We start from the raw sequence: 15872 nt of genomic DNA, 5'->3' as shown, positions 1-15872 counted from the left end.
CCCCCCGGAATGACGCTACGCTGAATCTTGGCTAGAAGCAGCTGCGCCTGTATAAACGGGAACTGTGGTTCGATTCCCGGGGCAAGAGAAGGACGTTGCATGGACACATGGACAACGCAGGCAGGCCTAGCGGTCGTTAAAAGACTGAAACGCTGCGTGGTTCTTCTTCTGTGGCAGCCTCTCGTAGGACTGGCCCGTGGAGAAGAGTCGAGACCTTCAGTTCATGGACTCGGTTAACGCAGCCCGTCGGTTTGCTTGGTTCGTTGCTAGCATCCTCCTCCTCCTCATTATTATTATTATTATTTAATTAATTATTATTTATTATTATTTTCTTCTCTCCATAAGGCACAGGTCAGTCAAGGCAGTGGTTTCAAGGGATCCCTTGTCCGTGGCTACTGGTCGTGGCTCATTGTGGCTGAGGAGTCCATGAGAAAAAAAAAAATGTCCTCCAACTTTGGGGGTGGAGAATGGGGGCTTGCCACAGGCCAGGTTCCAGCTGCAAGCTCCGACCAAACCTAGTTGTTGAGCAGGAGGCGGGAGGGAGGGAGAGAAGGAAGGAAGGAACAAGGAAGGGAAAAATGAGTGAAAGGGACAGAGGAAGGAAGACGAGAAAGGAAGGAAGACGAAGAAGGAAGATAAGGAATGAATGTGAGAGAGGAAGGAAGGGAGATGAGAAAGGAAGGAAGGAAGGAAGGAAGAGAAGGAAGGGAGATGAGAAAGGAAGGAAGGAAGAAGGAAGGAAGAGAAGGAAGGAAGATGAGAAAGAAAGGAAGGAAGAAGGAAGGGAGAAAGGAAGGAAGAAGGAAGGAAGGAAGACAAGGAAGGAAGATGAGAAAGAGGAAGGAAGGAAGGAAGGAAGGAAGGAAGGAAGGAAGGAAGGAGTACTTCCTCCTGTGGCTGAGGCCTGGCTGAGTTTCCAGACCTGACCTGAGGACATGGTGAGCCTCTCATCTAGACCTCCGCATTAGCTCTTCTCCGGACCCTTCCTGGGATGGGAGGAAGGGAGGAGATTTTCTCTGTACGCCTGCTCAAGGATGGCCAAGTAGCAAAAGTAATACTGCTCGGGGGTCTGGATGCTGAAGGCGCGCTGGCTCCTCATCCGCACCACCGTCTGGTAAATGTTGAGGGTACCCACATCTTGCAGTTGAGACAGACAAATATCCAGTGCGCAGAAAGTACCTGGAGGAAGGACAGGGGGAAAGGGATGGATCATCCTCTGAAACAACACAACATCCTACATCTCGCTTCCTTTTGAGTCTGCTTTTCGGTGAAAAGGTTGGGCTTTCAGGTCCCATAATCCCCAACCTGCAGGGCCTTGGGGGAAGTTGAAGGTTGATACATCTGGGGGTTATGTGCTGACTCTGGAGCCTCCTAAGTGTGGCAGAAGTGAGGCAGAGGAACAGCGGGAGCCTGTTCCCAGTGCGCACACATGCAGGGCTGCCAGAAGGCAAGAACAGTTAAGACAAAAGGGGCGACTTGGGAGTAAGGCTTGGAGGTGATTGGCCCCTCTCATAAGGCATAAAGGAGAAGCAAAGGGACAGGAGCCTTTGCAGGAAGCAACTTTGTTCCTACTGGTCGGTTTGAAACCTGAAGCTTCGTGTTGAATTTATGCTCCGTTTGGTCTTGTACAACTAATTGGACATTTAGTCATTGGCAGCATTTCAAGGAAGATAAAGGTGAGTGCTTATCAGACTTATCCTGAAGGACTTCGGCAGACTTCCATGGGACTATTTACAAACGGTGTGAGACTCATTACGGGCTGTGAATGACTAAAATTCACAGCCGTTGAAATAAAGTAAAAAGGATTTTAGGACTAACGTGTTGTTTGTTAGTGTCTCAATAAGCCTTGGTCAGAACAACTCCCAGTTTTACAAGTGGGAAGTCTTCTCCACCAACAGAGGCGTGAACTTCAACTCCCAAGTTCCTAAGCTCTGGCTTGGCTATGTGGGGCACGCTGGGACGCAGCAGAAGGTGGACCCCTGGGAAGAAGCTTCCAAAGTTCTTGGAAGTCCAATCCTCTGCTCAAAACCCCGGGACGGGAAATGGGGTAATTCCATTACCTGTCCTCCCGATACCGGCACTGCAGTGTACTACAATGGGTGGCCCGCCCGGGTGACCTTTGTAGCGTGGTCCCAAGGCACTGACGGCGACTCTCTGCTGCTGTTTGACGGCTCCCAGGAAGTCGATGAGGGTCGCTGCCGAGGAAGGGACCCCGTAGTCGGGCCAGCTCACGTACTGGAAGTGGGTCACACGGCGTCTCTCACGGTTCTGTAGGTAATGGAAAAGGGGGGGAGGGGTAGAGAGAGTGGATCATACGTTTCAGATCGCCACGTTCACACCAAGATTGCAAGGACGGTGTCAGGATTCCGGCAGTTACCCCAAATTAAATCACGAGTCTCGAGCCAAACTTCAAAAGGATTTATTGGGAGTTAACATGTCGGCACTACCTGGGTGTAGCCGGCTCTGAGACACATCATTCATTGTCCCTCTTGACCCTGGTTTTCCCCCACCCCTCTGGGTGTGTCATAAATCGTATTCTCCAATAGTCATCAGTCATATTCTCCAGTTAGAATTTTAGCACGAATTTCAGTCACCTAGTTACTATCTTTGAAAACATTTATGGAATGCATTTTCCATTTCCAAGCTGCCGCACTGCTCTTTCAAGCCTCTTTCCCCCCTCCCTTTCTGTTGGCAACTCTAAAAAGACCCTAGAAATATTTTATGAGTTGACAGATGGGTTGCTGCTTAGGAGTTGACGACTCCTTCAGATCAACATTTCTCTACCTCCAAAAGTTGAAGGCGAGTGGACTCATACAGTCGGCTTAAGAGACCACATGGAAGAAACAACAAACTATGATCTAAATCAGGGCTCTCCAAACTTGGCAACTTTTAAGACACATGGACTTCAACTCCCAGAATTTCCCAGTTGGCATGGCCGACTGTGGAATCTTGGGAGTTGAAATCCACCTATTTTCTTTCTTTTTCTTAATATTAAAATTGTGACATTTTTACTCCTTTTTCTGCAACTTTAGTTTGGATTTATACTTAAGCCATTTCCCACATTTTTTTTTTTGCTTTGCAAATTTTAAAAACACTTTCCCACTTAAATTCACGAGTAGTCACGAACACAGTGCTTTCCTCCTAGCAAAAATTGTACTGATCTGCTCCACCCCAAGGTAGTTGTGTCATTTCTTTTAGCGGTGCCGGAAGTTTAATTGTCCAGTTCACACCACCTTAGTGTCAAGTTCCCTCCACTGTTGAGCTGAGCTTACTACAAGTCCCAGCAGCCACAGCTAGTACAACCAAGGGATCCAGGGAATTATCACCTCATAATGTTTCTCAAGGCTTGGCAACCTTGAAGGTTGAGAAGTTATGGACTGTTACGGAGCCAACCGATGGAGAGAGAATGAGGGATTTTACAACCAGAAATCTGAAGACACCAGGAATGTTTCTGTTACAGAAACCAAGTCGAGATAATCTTGGGTAGCCCAACTCTCCATCCAAGAAGTTGCCAGTTAAAGAGGGTTGAAAGGATGGTGGATGATAGATTGTGAGCAACAACGGAATGGACCTGCTGGGAAAGGGAAGACCAATATGATGACACCCCTTGGCCCTTTGATGAAGAGTTTGCACAATCACCTCACAGCTGAACATCTCCAGAAGTGTCTTCTTGTAATGGCTGAGGTTCTCTGTTCCAAGGTTGGTAACCGTTAAGGTTCCATAGCCGATCTGGAAGTCCTTCTCCAGTGGCCAGTATTGGCCGCACTTCCGCTTGCCTCCTTCTTCAATCCTGTCACGGAAAGAAGAAAAGGAAGGTGTGTGCATGTCAGGAAGGTGTCAGCTTGGAACCCAGCGGAAGCGTGGAGACACGAAGGAGCCACAGCTGGCCCAGTTAGCGAAAGACATCAAGTCCAAAACCAGAAGAGTTTTGGGTTTGAGTTGATGTTTCAAGTCAAGAGCATCTTCAGCAGAGCATCAGGGCAAATGGGCAAGTCACCCCTCCTGCTAAAACCCATCAAGGTCATCATGCTCATTTATTGTCTGATGCACAGATACGTTACCTTGTGGTCATTACGATCACCAGTACGTTCTGTTCCCACACCATCCTCCAGAAGTCATTGTATGTGTTTTCTAACGGCCCTACAGTGAAACAGGAAATATAAAAGACGCTGCTGAAAGGTCCATACTACAGGTAGTCCTCGCTTACCAACTGCTTTGTTAAGTGGCCATTTGAAGTCATGATGGTGCAGAAGAAATAACCTTGACAAACTTCTGCATTTACGACCTCTGCAGCATCCCTCAATCATGCGACCATCCTTACATTAATATCAGGTTGTCCTGATCCTGGCCTGTTCTTTCTCTTGTGGCATGGGAATATTGGAGAGAAGGGGATTTCAAGAGAGTAAGAAAGCACTCCGTGGGAAAGCAGGCTCTTCTGGGTTTTATGTTTGAATTTGAGGTGCAATTTTTGAAATGATGAAATATGAATATGCAATGAAATTGTAAACAGGACAGATAAAAAGTATAAACGTAATGAATATGAAGATATGAGAATTATTTAAAAATAAAGAAAATAGGAAAATAAGAAATGTATGGAAAATTTATCAAATAAGCCTGAGGGAAGTATCTGAGAAAAAATAATAGAGAACACATAAAGTCGTGGTAAGAGATGAAATTAACTATGAAAGATGAATGTGTAATTAAAGCTATGACTGTATGGAGATGTGAAAACCTGGAATGTTGCTGTTCACTAAAAAAAGATATTTTTTTTCCTTTTGTTTTAAATGTGGAAAATTGAAATGAAATATTATTTTAAAAAAAGAGTAAGAAAGCGCTCAGTGGAAAGTGGGCACTTCTGGGTTTTGACAAAACTGTGGATGATTGCTACACTCAATGATCATCGCAAAAAAGGTCATAAAATTGGGTTAGTCATGTGAGCAAACCTGTTTTAGGCCATTATGGCAGACAATATAATGGGCAGGTTCCATTATAACCGTATGTCATTATTGCACAGGATAACCGTATGTCATTGCACATTGCACTATATTGCACAGGATTAAAATTTAGCAACTCAATCTGGTTGCCTCTAGTTGCTAAAAAGGATGACGGACCCCCCACCTGGGTCTAATCTGATAAAAATTGGGTTTTTCTGGAGCACCAGACAAGCAAGGCCAGAAAAGGGAGCTGTGATTTGACAGACTCCAGACCCTGAATGCAGAATGGTGCCTCTTCTCTATGGGTTCTAAAGAACCAGGCGATGCTTTCAAGATCAGAGACCATAAATACCTTGAGTGCCGATATAAGCATTCCTTTGCTTGTACCCATCCATGAAACTTGCATTGATGTAGTCGGTCATCTACGGAGACACAATCGTGTTTGTCAACCCTACAGAACTACATTTGGCGTCGGGCAAAGATACACCTGGAAATATTTTTAGTATTGCTTTCCAATCTTTTTTTTAAAAAAGATCAGATTTTACTCCCTACTCCTAAACAAAAGGCCCATGTCATCGGAGCTTTGTAGTCCTAACCTGCGTCATCAATCTGATATTCTCTCTTGCAACTAATAGTATTTTTCCTACGTTCTCGGGCAAAAAGAGAACTTAAGGTTATTCCCACAACCTCTTGCTTTCTATTTCTCAAAACAGAACAAGACCAAAGGCAAGAAAACACTGGAACGGAACTATACATTTCATCTGGCACAACCCCATGTTCTGTAATTGAACTTTAAAAACACGAAGAGTGTACCCCCATTCTACTGGACTTCACAAATTACTTCCGCAGGAAAATAGATGTCACATGTGGCAACTTCCTTGCATGTTTAAAATGGATGCCTCCCTTCGCACGGGGATGAACAGTGGAGCAGCATTTGTGATTTGGGAGTTCGATTCCCTGAAATGCCATCAGCCTCACTTACCTCCTGATAGTTGAACTGTTTGGACAACTTCACCCTGGTTTGATCAAGGCAGGGGACATCCCCATATCGGTTTTTCTCCTGGTTCAAAGGTGCCCTGGAAACGGGGGTAAGAAAAAGGCAGAAATGTGAACAAGGAAAGCACTAGCAATGAGAGGCTGCTAGCAAAGAAGCAAACAATTCTTTAGATTTTCTTTTAAAAAGGGCAACAAGAATTGGGTTTGTATCATAAGCAAAAGGTTAGGAAGTCCACCCATCTTCAACTTCCCATGGTTGACTCAAAATAAGTGGAGAACAAAGGAACTCCAACGTGATGGGGGACAGCTCCTCCTCCTTCCAAATTTGGTTCTTCTTAGATGGGGCTTCGGATGGGTTCCCTCGTGCCCTCCAGGAGTGGCAGGAATTGGGGTATGTCTAGTCTGACGAAAAGAAGGACTAGGGGTGACTGGATAGCAACATTCTGATAATGTCAAGGGTTGCCACAAACAAGACAAAGGTCAACGTATTCTCCAAAGCACCAGAAGGCAGGACAAGAAGCAACGGATGGAAACTGATCAAGGATAAAAGCAACCTGGAATGAAGGAGAAATTTCCTTCCAGAATAATTAACCAGTGGAACAGCTTTTGCCTCCAGAAGTTGTAGGCGCTGGAGGCTTTTAAGAAGAGGCTGGACAACCATTTGTCTGATATGGTATAGGGCAAAGGTGGGATTCAGCCGGTTCTGACCAGCTCTGGAGAACCAGTAGCGGAAACTTTGAGTAGTTCGGAGAACCGGCCAATCCCACCTCCAACTGGCCCCGCCAACCCCATCTCTTCTCTGCCACCCAGTGAATCCCAGCTGTTCAGCTGGCTCTTCTTTGGTTGCCCTGCACAGGAGAACGGAGCTGGAAAGCAGGTTAGTGGGGTGGGGAGGGAAGGGTTTTTTTGCAGTAACCTTCCCCTGCCACACCCACCAAGCCATGCCCACAGAATGCCACACCCACAGAATGCCACACCCACCAAGCCATGCCCACAGCTGATTGGCCGGGTCTTCTTTGGTTGTCCTGCACAGGAGAACAGAGCTGGAAAGCAGGTTAGTGGGGTGGGGAGGGAATGAGGCAGAGGTGGGTATTCAGCCAGTTCTGACCAGCTCTGGAGAACCAGTAGCGGAAATTTTGAGTAGTTCGGAGAACCGGCCAATCCCACCTCCAACTGGCCCCGCCAATCCCAAGGGGGATTTTGCAGTATCCTTCCCTTGCCACGCCCACCAAGCCACACCCACAGAACCGGTAGTAAAAGTTTATGAACCCCACCACTGGTATAATATCTCCTGCTTGAGGAGGGGGATGGACTAGTAAGACCTCCAAGGTCCCTTCCAGCCCTGTTATCCTCCAACCCGAGACCCTCCCACCACCTGGATGCTTACAGGGAACACCCAAAGGTGCCAGTGGGGCTCCGGTGCCGAATGCCTTCATACTCCTCGTAAATCCCTCGCTTCTGCTTCTGGTTGAAGTGCTCCAGCAGCTCCGGAAGAGTCATGGACTTGGGCCCCGGGACGTGCACGGAACCGTTGTCCCGAGGGGGAGCCAGGGGGACTAGGATCAGCTCATCTAGCGGGTCCGGGTGCCCGTTTTGCTGCGGGAGGAACCGGCAGTTCCAGCTGAGGGGGTCCAGCTTGAGGGACCCTCCCAGGTACTCGGGGAGGCATTCGTGGGGCAGGTGCTGCCTCAGCTCCGACATTTTCACCATCTGGACCTAAAAGGAGGAAAGGAACGCACGGTGCGGCTGAGCAAAAACTTTTATCCCCTGCTTTGTAAGAACGAAGGTTCCCCGTATCGAAAGTGCAATCCATTTAGGCTGGTTTGCCCTGAATTCCTGATTATTATTATTATTTAAAAATCCCGCTTTTATTACTTTAAGGTGGAGAAGACTCCATACTCTTTACTGGCTTTTGTGCCTAAGGCAGGACTAGAACTCACAGCCTCCTGGTTTCTGAGGCAAAAGAGCCACTAGAACTCACCGTCTCCTGGCGATTGGCCCAAAGTCCCCCAGCTGGATTTCATGCCTAAGGCAGGACTAGAACTCACAGCCTCCTGGTTTCTGAGGCAAAAGAGCCACTAGAACTCACCGTCTCCTGGCGATTGGCCCAAAGTCCCCCAGCTGGATTTCATGCCTAAGGCAGGACTAGAACTCACAGCCTCCTGGTTTCTGAGGCAAAAGAGCCACTAGAACTCACCGTCTTCTGGCGATTGGCCCAAAGTCCCCCAACTGGATTTCATGCCTAAGGCAGGACTAGAACTCACAGCCTCCTGGTTTCTAAGCCGGCATGTAAACCACTCTACCGATCTGGCTCTCATTTGCCATTTTAGTTCCAATTTCCCCAGTTCATAAGCATAGCACATGGTCTGTTTTTACTGCCTTTTAAAATGGCCTAAATTTCTCAACTGGGCATGTGAGCGCAGGGCTGGTTCATCCTTTTAGCACGCTGGTGTAACTCACCCTTTCTCGTAATTTCTCTTTAAGCAACAAGCTAATGATGGAATAAGGAACTCGAAACCACATCGGGGCTCCTACGATGAAGACCTTTTTCAGGCGCGCGGGGAAGGCTCCCTGTAAACCAAGGAGATGTTTTTTTAAAAATTATTCTTTAAAAAAATATATATATCTCAGCATTTCTAAAAAAAGAAGGAAAGCCAGAAAAAGAAAACACAGGGAATTTTCAAGCCTTGTAGGATTAGGCAAAGTAGCACATATTATATTTGGCATTACTGTAGAAATAATATGTTGTTTTTAAAAACTACGGTTTGCTGTTAACCTCCAGGCAAGAGGGCAAAGCAATAATCCTCGCAGGATAAATCATAGAATGAGAAGCGGAATTGCAGGGGGATGATCCATTGTCATCAAAATTCTACATCAAAGATTCTACATCAAGGATTCTAGACTACGGTATTAAGAATTACTGTCAAGAGAAACCCAAATTTTGAATGTGGACTAAGGGAGATTTGGTGCTTATTGGACATCTGTATTAATCAATGGGTCGAGGTCAATTATTAGGGGCGAAGGGGCTTCTTTTTGATATTCCTTGCATTTTTCTTCTCTTTCTTCCTTCCTTTAACTGTTCTTGTGTCCTGCGTGTGTGTCGTGCACAACTGGACTATGGTCTGTGCTGAATTACACAACTACAGCCCCTTCATTATCCTCGCTCCACACAGCCAAGCAACAATGCCCTCAATAGCACCGCAATGATTTACCTGAGCAGGTAAGGAGCACCTGGCTAAACAGGGTTGGGTGAGAGGATAAGAGACCACCAGGAACGGAGTTTAACTCAAAAGGGGATTTTGCCTGCATGTCCTCCCTCTGGCCAGTAGGGGGAGACCCAAGTACATTGAAAAGAATAATAATTCAGAAAGTAAATTGAAAAGCAATTTAGACGGATTTATTTGCTTTGAAGTAAATTTGAGGCCCATCTTAGCCAGTTGAACGCTAACAGACTGGAATGACAACAATCCCCTAATTTTTCCTACAACAAATCGAACTGGATTATTTTGTGCCATCAATCAACCATCCATGAATTTTTTTTTCTTTCTTTCTTTCTTTCTTTCTTTCTTTCTTTCTTTCTTTCTTTCTTTCTTTCTTTCTTTCTTTCTTTCTTTCTTTCTTTCTTTCTTTCTTTCTTTCCTCCTTCCTTCCCTTTCCCCATTTGTTATTCTATTCTATTCCATATTCTATACTAATTTTCTAATTTTCTACTGTAATTATAATTTTTCTATTCTATATTTCATTCTAATTTTCTAATTCTCTATTCTAATTATCTTAATTATAATTCCCTATCCTATCCTATCCCATCCTCTTTTTTGTAACCTCCCCTAACATAGGAACATTCTATGTGCAATTTTGGGATACCGAGTATATTTATTCATATCCTGCCTTTATCATTTTTACAAATAACTCAATGCAGTGGACATATCCAACACACACTTTCCTCCTCCTCCTTCTCTTTTCCTCAAAATAACAACCCTGTGAGGTGGATTGAGCTGAGAGAGAAAGGGACTGGCCCAAAATCACCCAGCCGGCTTTCATGGAGGATGAAGGACTTGAACTCATGTTTTCCAGCCTGATTCCTTAATCACTAGACCAGGGGTCTCCAACCTTGGCCACTTTAAGCCTGGAGGACTTCAACTCCCAGAATTCTGGGAGTTGAACTCTTCCAGGATTAAAGTGGCCAAGGTTAGAGACCCCTAAACTAGACCAAAATAGCTCTATTAAGTGCTACTCTCGTAGCTTTCAATGGGATGTGGAAATCTAGGGCTTTTTTCTTTTTCTTTTGCTCCCATGAAAATTAATCCTTTTCCCAACTCTAGCAGCCTCTTGTAAGGATCAAGAAAGAAGAACCGAGAACCACAAGTCTACAGGAAGTAAACTATTTATCTGTAACCGTCCATCTGGTTCCAAAATGCAGCTCTAAGTAAATTCTGGCTGAGAGTGGCATAGGAGAGGTTACTTTTCATGACCCCCAAATAATAACATAGTGGGAATTTTGGCATTAACCTGGAAAAAAAACTCTACTTGGAATACAGTGGAATGAACGCTGTTAGGACCGTACTACGGTACAGTGCTTAGTTGCGTTTCATGGCCACCAATAACAACATTGTGCAGTTCTTGGCATTCAGTTCAAAAATGTATATTTCTTCTTCTTTATATCGGGAAATGTATATTTCTTATATTTCTATAAGCGGGACAAAATAGCCATCACCAAATTGTGATTGTGGGGCTGAAAAAGAACCTGGATTGACAGAATGCCAAAATACAACCTAGGATGGAGACTTGGCTGGCTGTGAGAAATTCATGCCTGTAATCTAGATATACATTTATAATATTTTAGATGCGGTGTTTCATAATTTTTTTGTTTTATCTCTCTTGTTTTTATCCAAATGGGATGTGCCATACGCTAAATAAATATTTATTTTTTATATCTTATTAGTATAGCACTGCACACCAGAACAACTAGACACAAGGACAGTTTTTCCTCAAACACCCTCATTCTGCAAAACAACTAATTTCCTCAACACTGTCCAACTATTTACTAAGTCTGCACTACTATTACTGTTAATCTTCTCATCACTCCTTATCACCCATCTCCTCCCACTTGTGACGGTTATGACTGTAACTTTGTCGCTTGTATCCTTACGATTTTTATTGACTGTTTCCTGGTATGATTTGATTGCTAATTGTACCCTGTGACTATCGTTAAGTGTTGGACCTGATGACTCTTGGCGAATGTATCTTTTCTTTTTATGTATACTAACAGCATATGCACCAAGACAAATTCCTTGTGTGTCTAATCACACTTGGCCAATAAAGAATTCAAATTCTATTTCTATTTCTATTTCATTTCATTTCTATTCTATTCTATTCTTTCTGTTCTGTTCTATTCCATTCCATTCTATTTTCTATTCTATTCTGTTTTCTATTCTATTCTGTTCTATTTTCTATTCTATTCTATTCTATTCTATTCTATTCTATTCTATTCTATTCTATTTTCTATACTGTACTGTACTGTACCATACCGTACCATACCATTCCATTCTATTTAAATTCTATTTCTATATCCTTCTATTCTATTCTTAATATACTCCCAGACTATCCTTAAGTGTTGTATCTGATGATTCTTGACTCTTGACGAACGTCTCTTTTCTTTTATATACACTGAGAGCATTTGCACCAAGACGAATTCCTTGTGTGTCCAATCACACTTGGCCAGTAAAGAATTCTAATTTCTATCCCCCACTAAGGTTATACCAAGCATTAATTGTACAACTTCAATAAGTATGTACCATTTGTAGGTATTATCCTTTGGGGAAGTAAATCACTGTTACTTTAAATAAAATTAAAAAAGAATGGGAGCTCAGGAATAATTCTGCGCCCCGGGATAACTACGGTTGAGATGAGCTGGCAGGAGAGGAACCCCAGATCTAATTCTTCTCTGTCTTTTGGGAGAGACAGTTCCTTTCTGATGGTCCTTCAGAGAAGCTGTCCGTGCTCTGGGTCAACTGACCAGCTAAGGACTTTAACCAGATGACCACATTTGAGGTTCTCAAATATTTGCGCTTGGCTGACATTTTTCCCCCCGAAAAGGGCACCTGAATACGGGAAAAGAGGGTTGTTTTTAACTTTTTTTTCCCCCTGGGAAACGACCCTGAATTCTTCCTCCGTGGAAGGAGGAGACCACAGGCTGACAATGAGCAGGAGAGGCTCGCCAGCAGTCAATCCATCAAGAGGTCAGCGGGTCTGGATTAAAGGCTCCGTGGTTTATATTTGATTCATTAATGAAATGGCCTTGCATCGGGCAATTAAAAGGTTCGAGTTACGCCAGAGAAACTGGTGGAAAATAAAAATTTGCCTTCCATGGAAGGCTTGGAGTCAGGGAGGGCCAACAAGGACTCCTCGACTTATAACAGATACTCCTCGACTTATAACACCAGGAGCCACTGTGGGGCAGTGGTCAGAGTGCAGCACTGCAGGCTACTTCTGCTGACTGCCGGCTGCCTGCAATTTGGCAATTCGAATCTCACCAGACGCAAGGTTGACTCAGCCTTTCATCCTTCTGTTCTGACCCAAACCCTTGTCCAATAAAACAAACACGAACCAAACCTTTTAACGATTCTTACGAATCCCCGGTTAAAAGGCTGCTGCAAACTAATTAACTCTGATAAGCACAAGCCTCGCCAAAACTGTGCGAGGCTGCCAAGAATCGCAGATAAGAAATATTTTACAACACAAGAGTCTTCAAATACCCACTTAAGATACTGGAATGTCCATGAGGCTGAGTTTCAAAACGTCTTTGCTTCCTGCAAAGAATGTCCGATTCACAGCTGGCTTTTATCTTCTGGAAGGAGGGGCCATCACCTTGCAGCCTTACTCCCAAGTCGCCCGTGCTGCTGCAGCTGCCCTTTCCTACGAACAACCCTGCGCACTTCATCGCTGCTGCCAGCCCCCCACAATCTCTGAAGGCAGCAGTCCACATTCTCTAATGGTCCTGTCCCCTCATCTGAGTCCTCGCTCTCCTCAGCCATCTGCACCTACTGCTGGTTAACCACAACACCTTCCTTCCAAGATGGGTACAATGAAGATCCAGGTTGTTGGGGGGGAAGAGGCTGACTCTGTAAACCGCTTAGAGAGGGCTGTAAAAGCATTGTGAAGTGGTATGTAAGTCTAAGATATTGCTATTGCTATCTCTGCCATGGTGGTGCAGTGGTTAGAACGTGGTACTGCAGGCTAATTTTGCCCACTGCCAACAGTTCGATTCTGACCGATTCAAGGTTGACTCAGCCTTCCGTCCTTCCAAGGTGGATAAAATGAGGAACCAGATTGTGGGGGGCAAATAGGCTATAAACATTTAGAGAAGGCTGGAAAGCACTATAAAGTGGTATATAAGTCTAAGGGCGATTGCTATTTCCCATTACCTTCAACAAGTTTAAGATCTTTTTGCTGAGATCCAGCTCAAAGTTGGAATAGTGAGAGTCTGCCATGTCGTAGATAAACACCAGGCCGTTCCGTTGAGTTTCAAAGCTGGTTATGGGAAGGAAAAACATGGTTTAGAGTCACAAACGAAGTTCCTGGGGGTCATATCTCACCTCCACGAGGATTCAAACAGGGAGCTGAGGCTTGTACCCCAAAACCCAACCTAATTCAAGGGCTCAGCTAAACTAAACCGTGATTCCCCAACAGTTCTATTACAAGCCAGCATTCTTGGCTTAAAAAGTATTGTTTTGTTTTATTTTATTTCATTGTATTATAAATTTGTTATATGATTATTCTCTTTCTTTAGTTTTATATATGAGTTTTTTTTATTCCTGTAAGCCTCCTTGAGTCGCCATGTGCGAATAGGCAGCAATATAAATTTCCTAAAATAAAAATAAAATAAGTAGCGGGGTTTGAGATTCATAAATACAAGTTTAGAGACAGGGAGGATGCGACGTTAAGCTCTGACACATGCTTATATTTTTAGACAGCCATGAGGCTAGTGAGTGTCTCCAAAAATCCTCCCTTTGCCTTTCAGTTAATTTTTAAACCATGGTTTAACCATCCTTGCCTCCTTTGTTTGAATTTTTAACTTTTCTGCACTGGTTTGTTTATATTTTAATACTTTACTGTATGCTGTTCAGAGTTCCTCTGTGAGAGAGAGGTGTGGTTAAAAATAAAATAAAATAAATAAAACAAGCCCAAACGTTGGCACTTTCGAACCGGGGAACGAAGGCATTCCAGAATACAGATAGTCCTTGACATACAATGTTTCATTTAGTGACTGTTCAAAGTTTATGACAGCCCTGGAAAAAGTGACCTACGGTTACTTTTTCACACTTCCAGCATCCTTAATGGTCCCACAATTTGTATTCGGATGCTTGACAGCTGACTCACATTTATGATGGCTGCAGTGCCCCACAATCCCCTTTTTATGACCAGCAAAGTCAACAGGGAAGCCAGATTCACTTAACAACCAGGTAACTCAGTGAACGACCGCAGCGATTCCGTAAACAAAGGGGAGAAGCGACGTTGTTAAAAGGGGGCAAAGCTCGCTTAACAGAATGCCCCACTTAACGAGGTAAATTTTCAGGGTCAATTGTGCTCGTAAGCCAAGGACTGCCAGGGAATTTGGAGCTTTGAAAACCAGCCGTGGAAGCAAGCAAGGCTTTTAGTCAATGGGAAAACCTGAGATTTTTGCAGGGAGGGGTAGAGAGTAGAAAACAATCCTGCGCCCTGGTGGCGCAGTGGTCGGAGTGCAGTACTGCAGGCTACTTTTGCTGTTTGCCGGCTGCCTGCAATTCAGCAGTTCGATTCTCATCAGGCTCAAGGTGGAGTCAGCCTTCCATCCTTCCAGGGTGGGTAAAATGAGGACCCAGATTGTTGGGGGCAAGAGGCCGACTCTGCAAACCGCTTAGAGAGGGCTGGAAAGGGTTGTAAAGCGGCATATAAGTCTAAGAGCTATTGCTATCTTCCTTCATTCTTCCCTTCCCTTCCCTCCTTTCCTTCCTTCTAGTTAGAATGCAGTATGTATGTCAGGCTAACTCACTACCCACTGCCAGCAGTTCAATCCTGACCAGCCCAAGGCTGACTCAGCCTTCCCTCCTTCCAAGGTCAGTAAAATGAGGACCCAGTTTGGTGTGGGCAAAAGGCTGACTCTGAAAACTGCTTAGAGAGGGCTGGAAAGCACTGTGAAGTGGTATAGAAGTCTAAATGCTATTGTTATTTTTTTTCCTTCCTTCCTTCCTTCCTTCCTTCCTTCCTTCCTTCCTTCCTTCCTTCCTTCCTTCCTTCCCTCCCTCCCTCCTTCCCTTCCTTCCTTCCTTCCTTCCCTTCCTTCCTTCTTTCCTCCCTCCTCCTCCCCTCCTTTCCTTCCTTGTGGTTAGAATGCAGCATTGCAGGCTAACTCTGCCCACTGCCAGCAGTTCGATCCTGAACGGCTCAAGATTGACTCAGCTTTCCATCCATCCGAGGTCAGTCAAATGAGGACCTACGTTGTTGGACCTATGTTGCAAGAGGCTGACTCTGTAAACCACTCAGAGAGGGCTGAGAAGCCCTGCGAAGCGGTATATAAGTCTATGTGCTTATTGGTGTTGCTATCTATACAAAAGAAAAGAATTCTAATCATTCTAATCTCTCCAGGCTCTTGAAGCCAAAACCAGGTGCCCAAACAGCCCTCCTTACCTTTCCACTGCCCTGTCCAGCAGGTAGAACAGGGCCTGGAGTACCACGTGTTGGACACTTTTATTGGGATGGTGCAACTTCGCGGTGAAGAGAGCAATGGACGCTCCGGAGGGATCCCGCATACTCTGCAAAGAAAGCAGGTGGAAGAAGGTCAGCCCGGCGGCCAAACAGGGTTTAAAGGAACCTCTGCCCAAACCCACACAGAATTGTGATGGTTGGCGAGCCGTCGAGAAACTGGGTTTCATCCATGGCGAAGGGCAGTAGAGATCGGATTTA

The 15872-nt window shown here is 44.8% G+C and overlaps 1 protein-coding gene across 1 annotated transcript in view; it reads right to left on the bottom strand.

Moving 5' to 3' along the window:
* Positions 1–310: 310 nt before the first annotated feature.
* Positions 311–15872, bottom strand: part of PTPN9 (protein tyrosine phosphatase non-receptor type 9) — a 28932-nt gene continuing 13370 nt past the window's right edge. Inside the window, exons 4-13 of the mRNA XM_087941653.1 lie at positions 15597–15721; positions 13355–13460; positions 8391–8501; positions 7318–7646; positions 5917–6010; positions 5287–5356; positions 4062–4140; positions 3640–3790; positions 2061–2268; positions 311–1179 (exon numbers count right to left, since the gene is read on the bottom strand). Coding sequence (XP_087797779.1) covers positions 965–1179; positions 2061–2268; positions 3640–3790; positions 4062–4140; positions 5287–5356; positions 5917–6010; positions 7318–7646; positions 8391–8501; positions 13355–13460; positions 15597–15721 — 1488 coding nt within the window. The 3' untranslated portion in view covers positions 311–964. The remainder of the gene's footprint in view (positions 1180–2060; positions 2269–3639; positions 3791–4061; positions 4141–5286; positions 5357–5916; positions 6011–7317; positions 7647–8390; positions 8502–13354; positions 13461–15596; positions 15722–15872) is intronic.

Source organism: Pseudonaja textilis, chromosome 13, assembly GCF_049901715.1.
Source record: "Pseudonaja textilis isolate UNSWEBS1 chromosome 13, rPseTex1.2, whole genome shotgun sequence".
NCBI lineage: Eukaryota > Metazoa > Chordata > Lepidosauria > Squamata > Elapidae > Pseudonaja > Pseudonaja textilis.
Note: the sequence above shows the minus strand (reverse complement) of the source record. Positions and strands in the feature narration are given on the sequence as shown.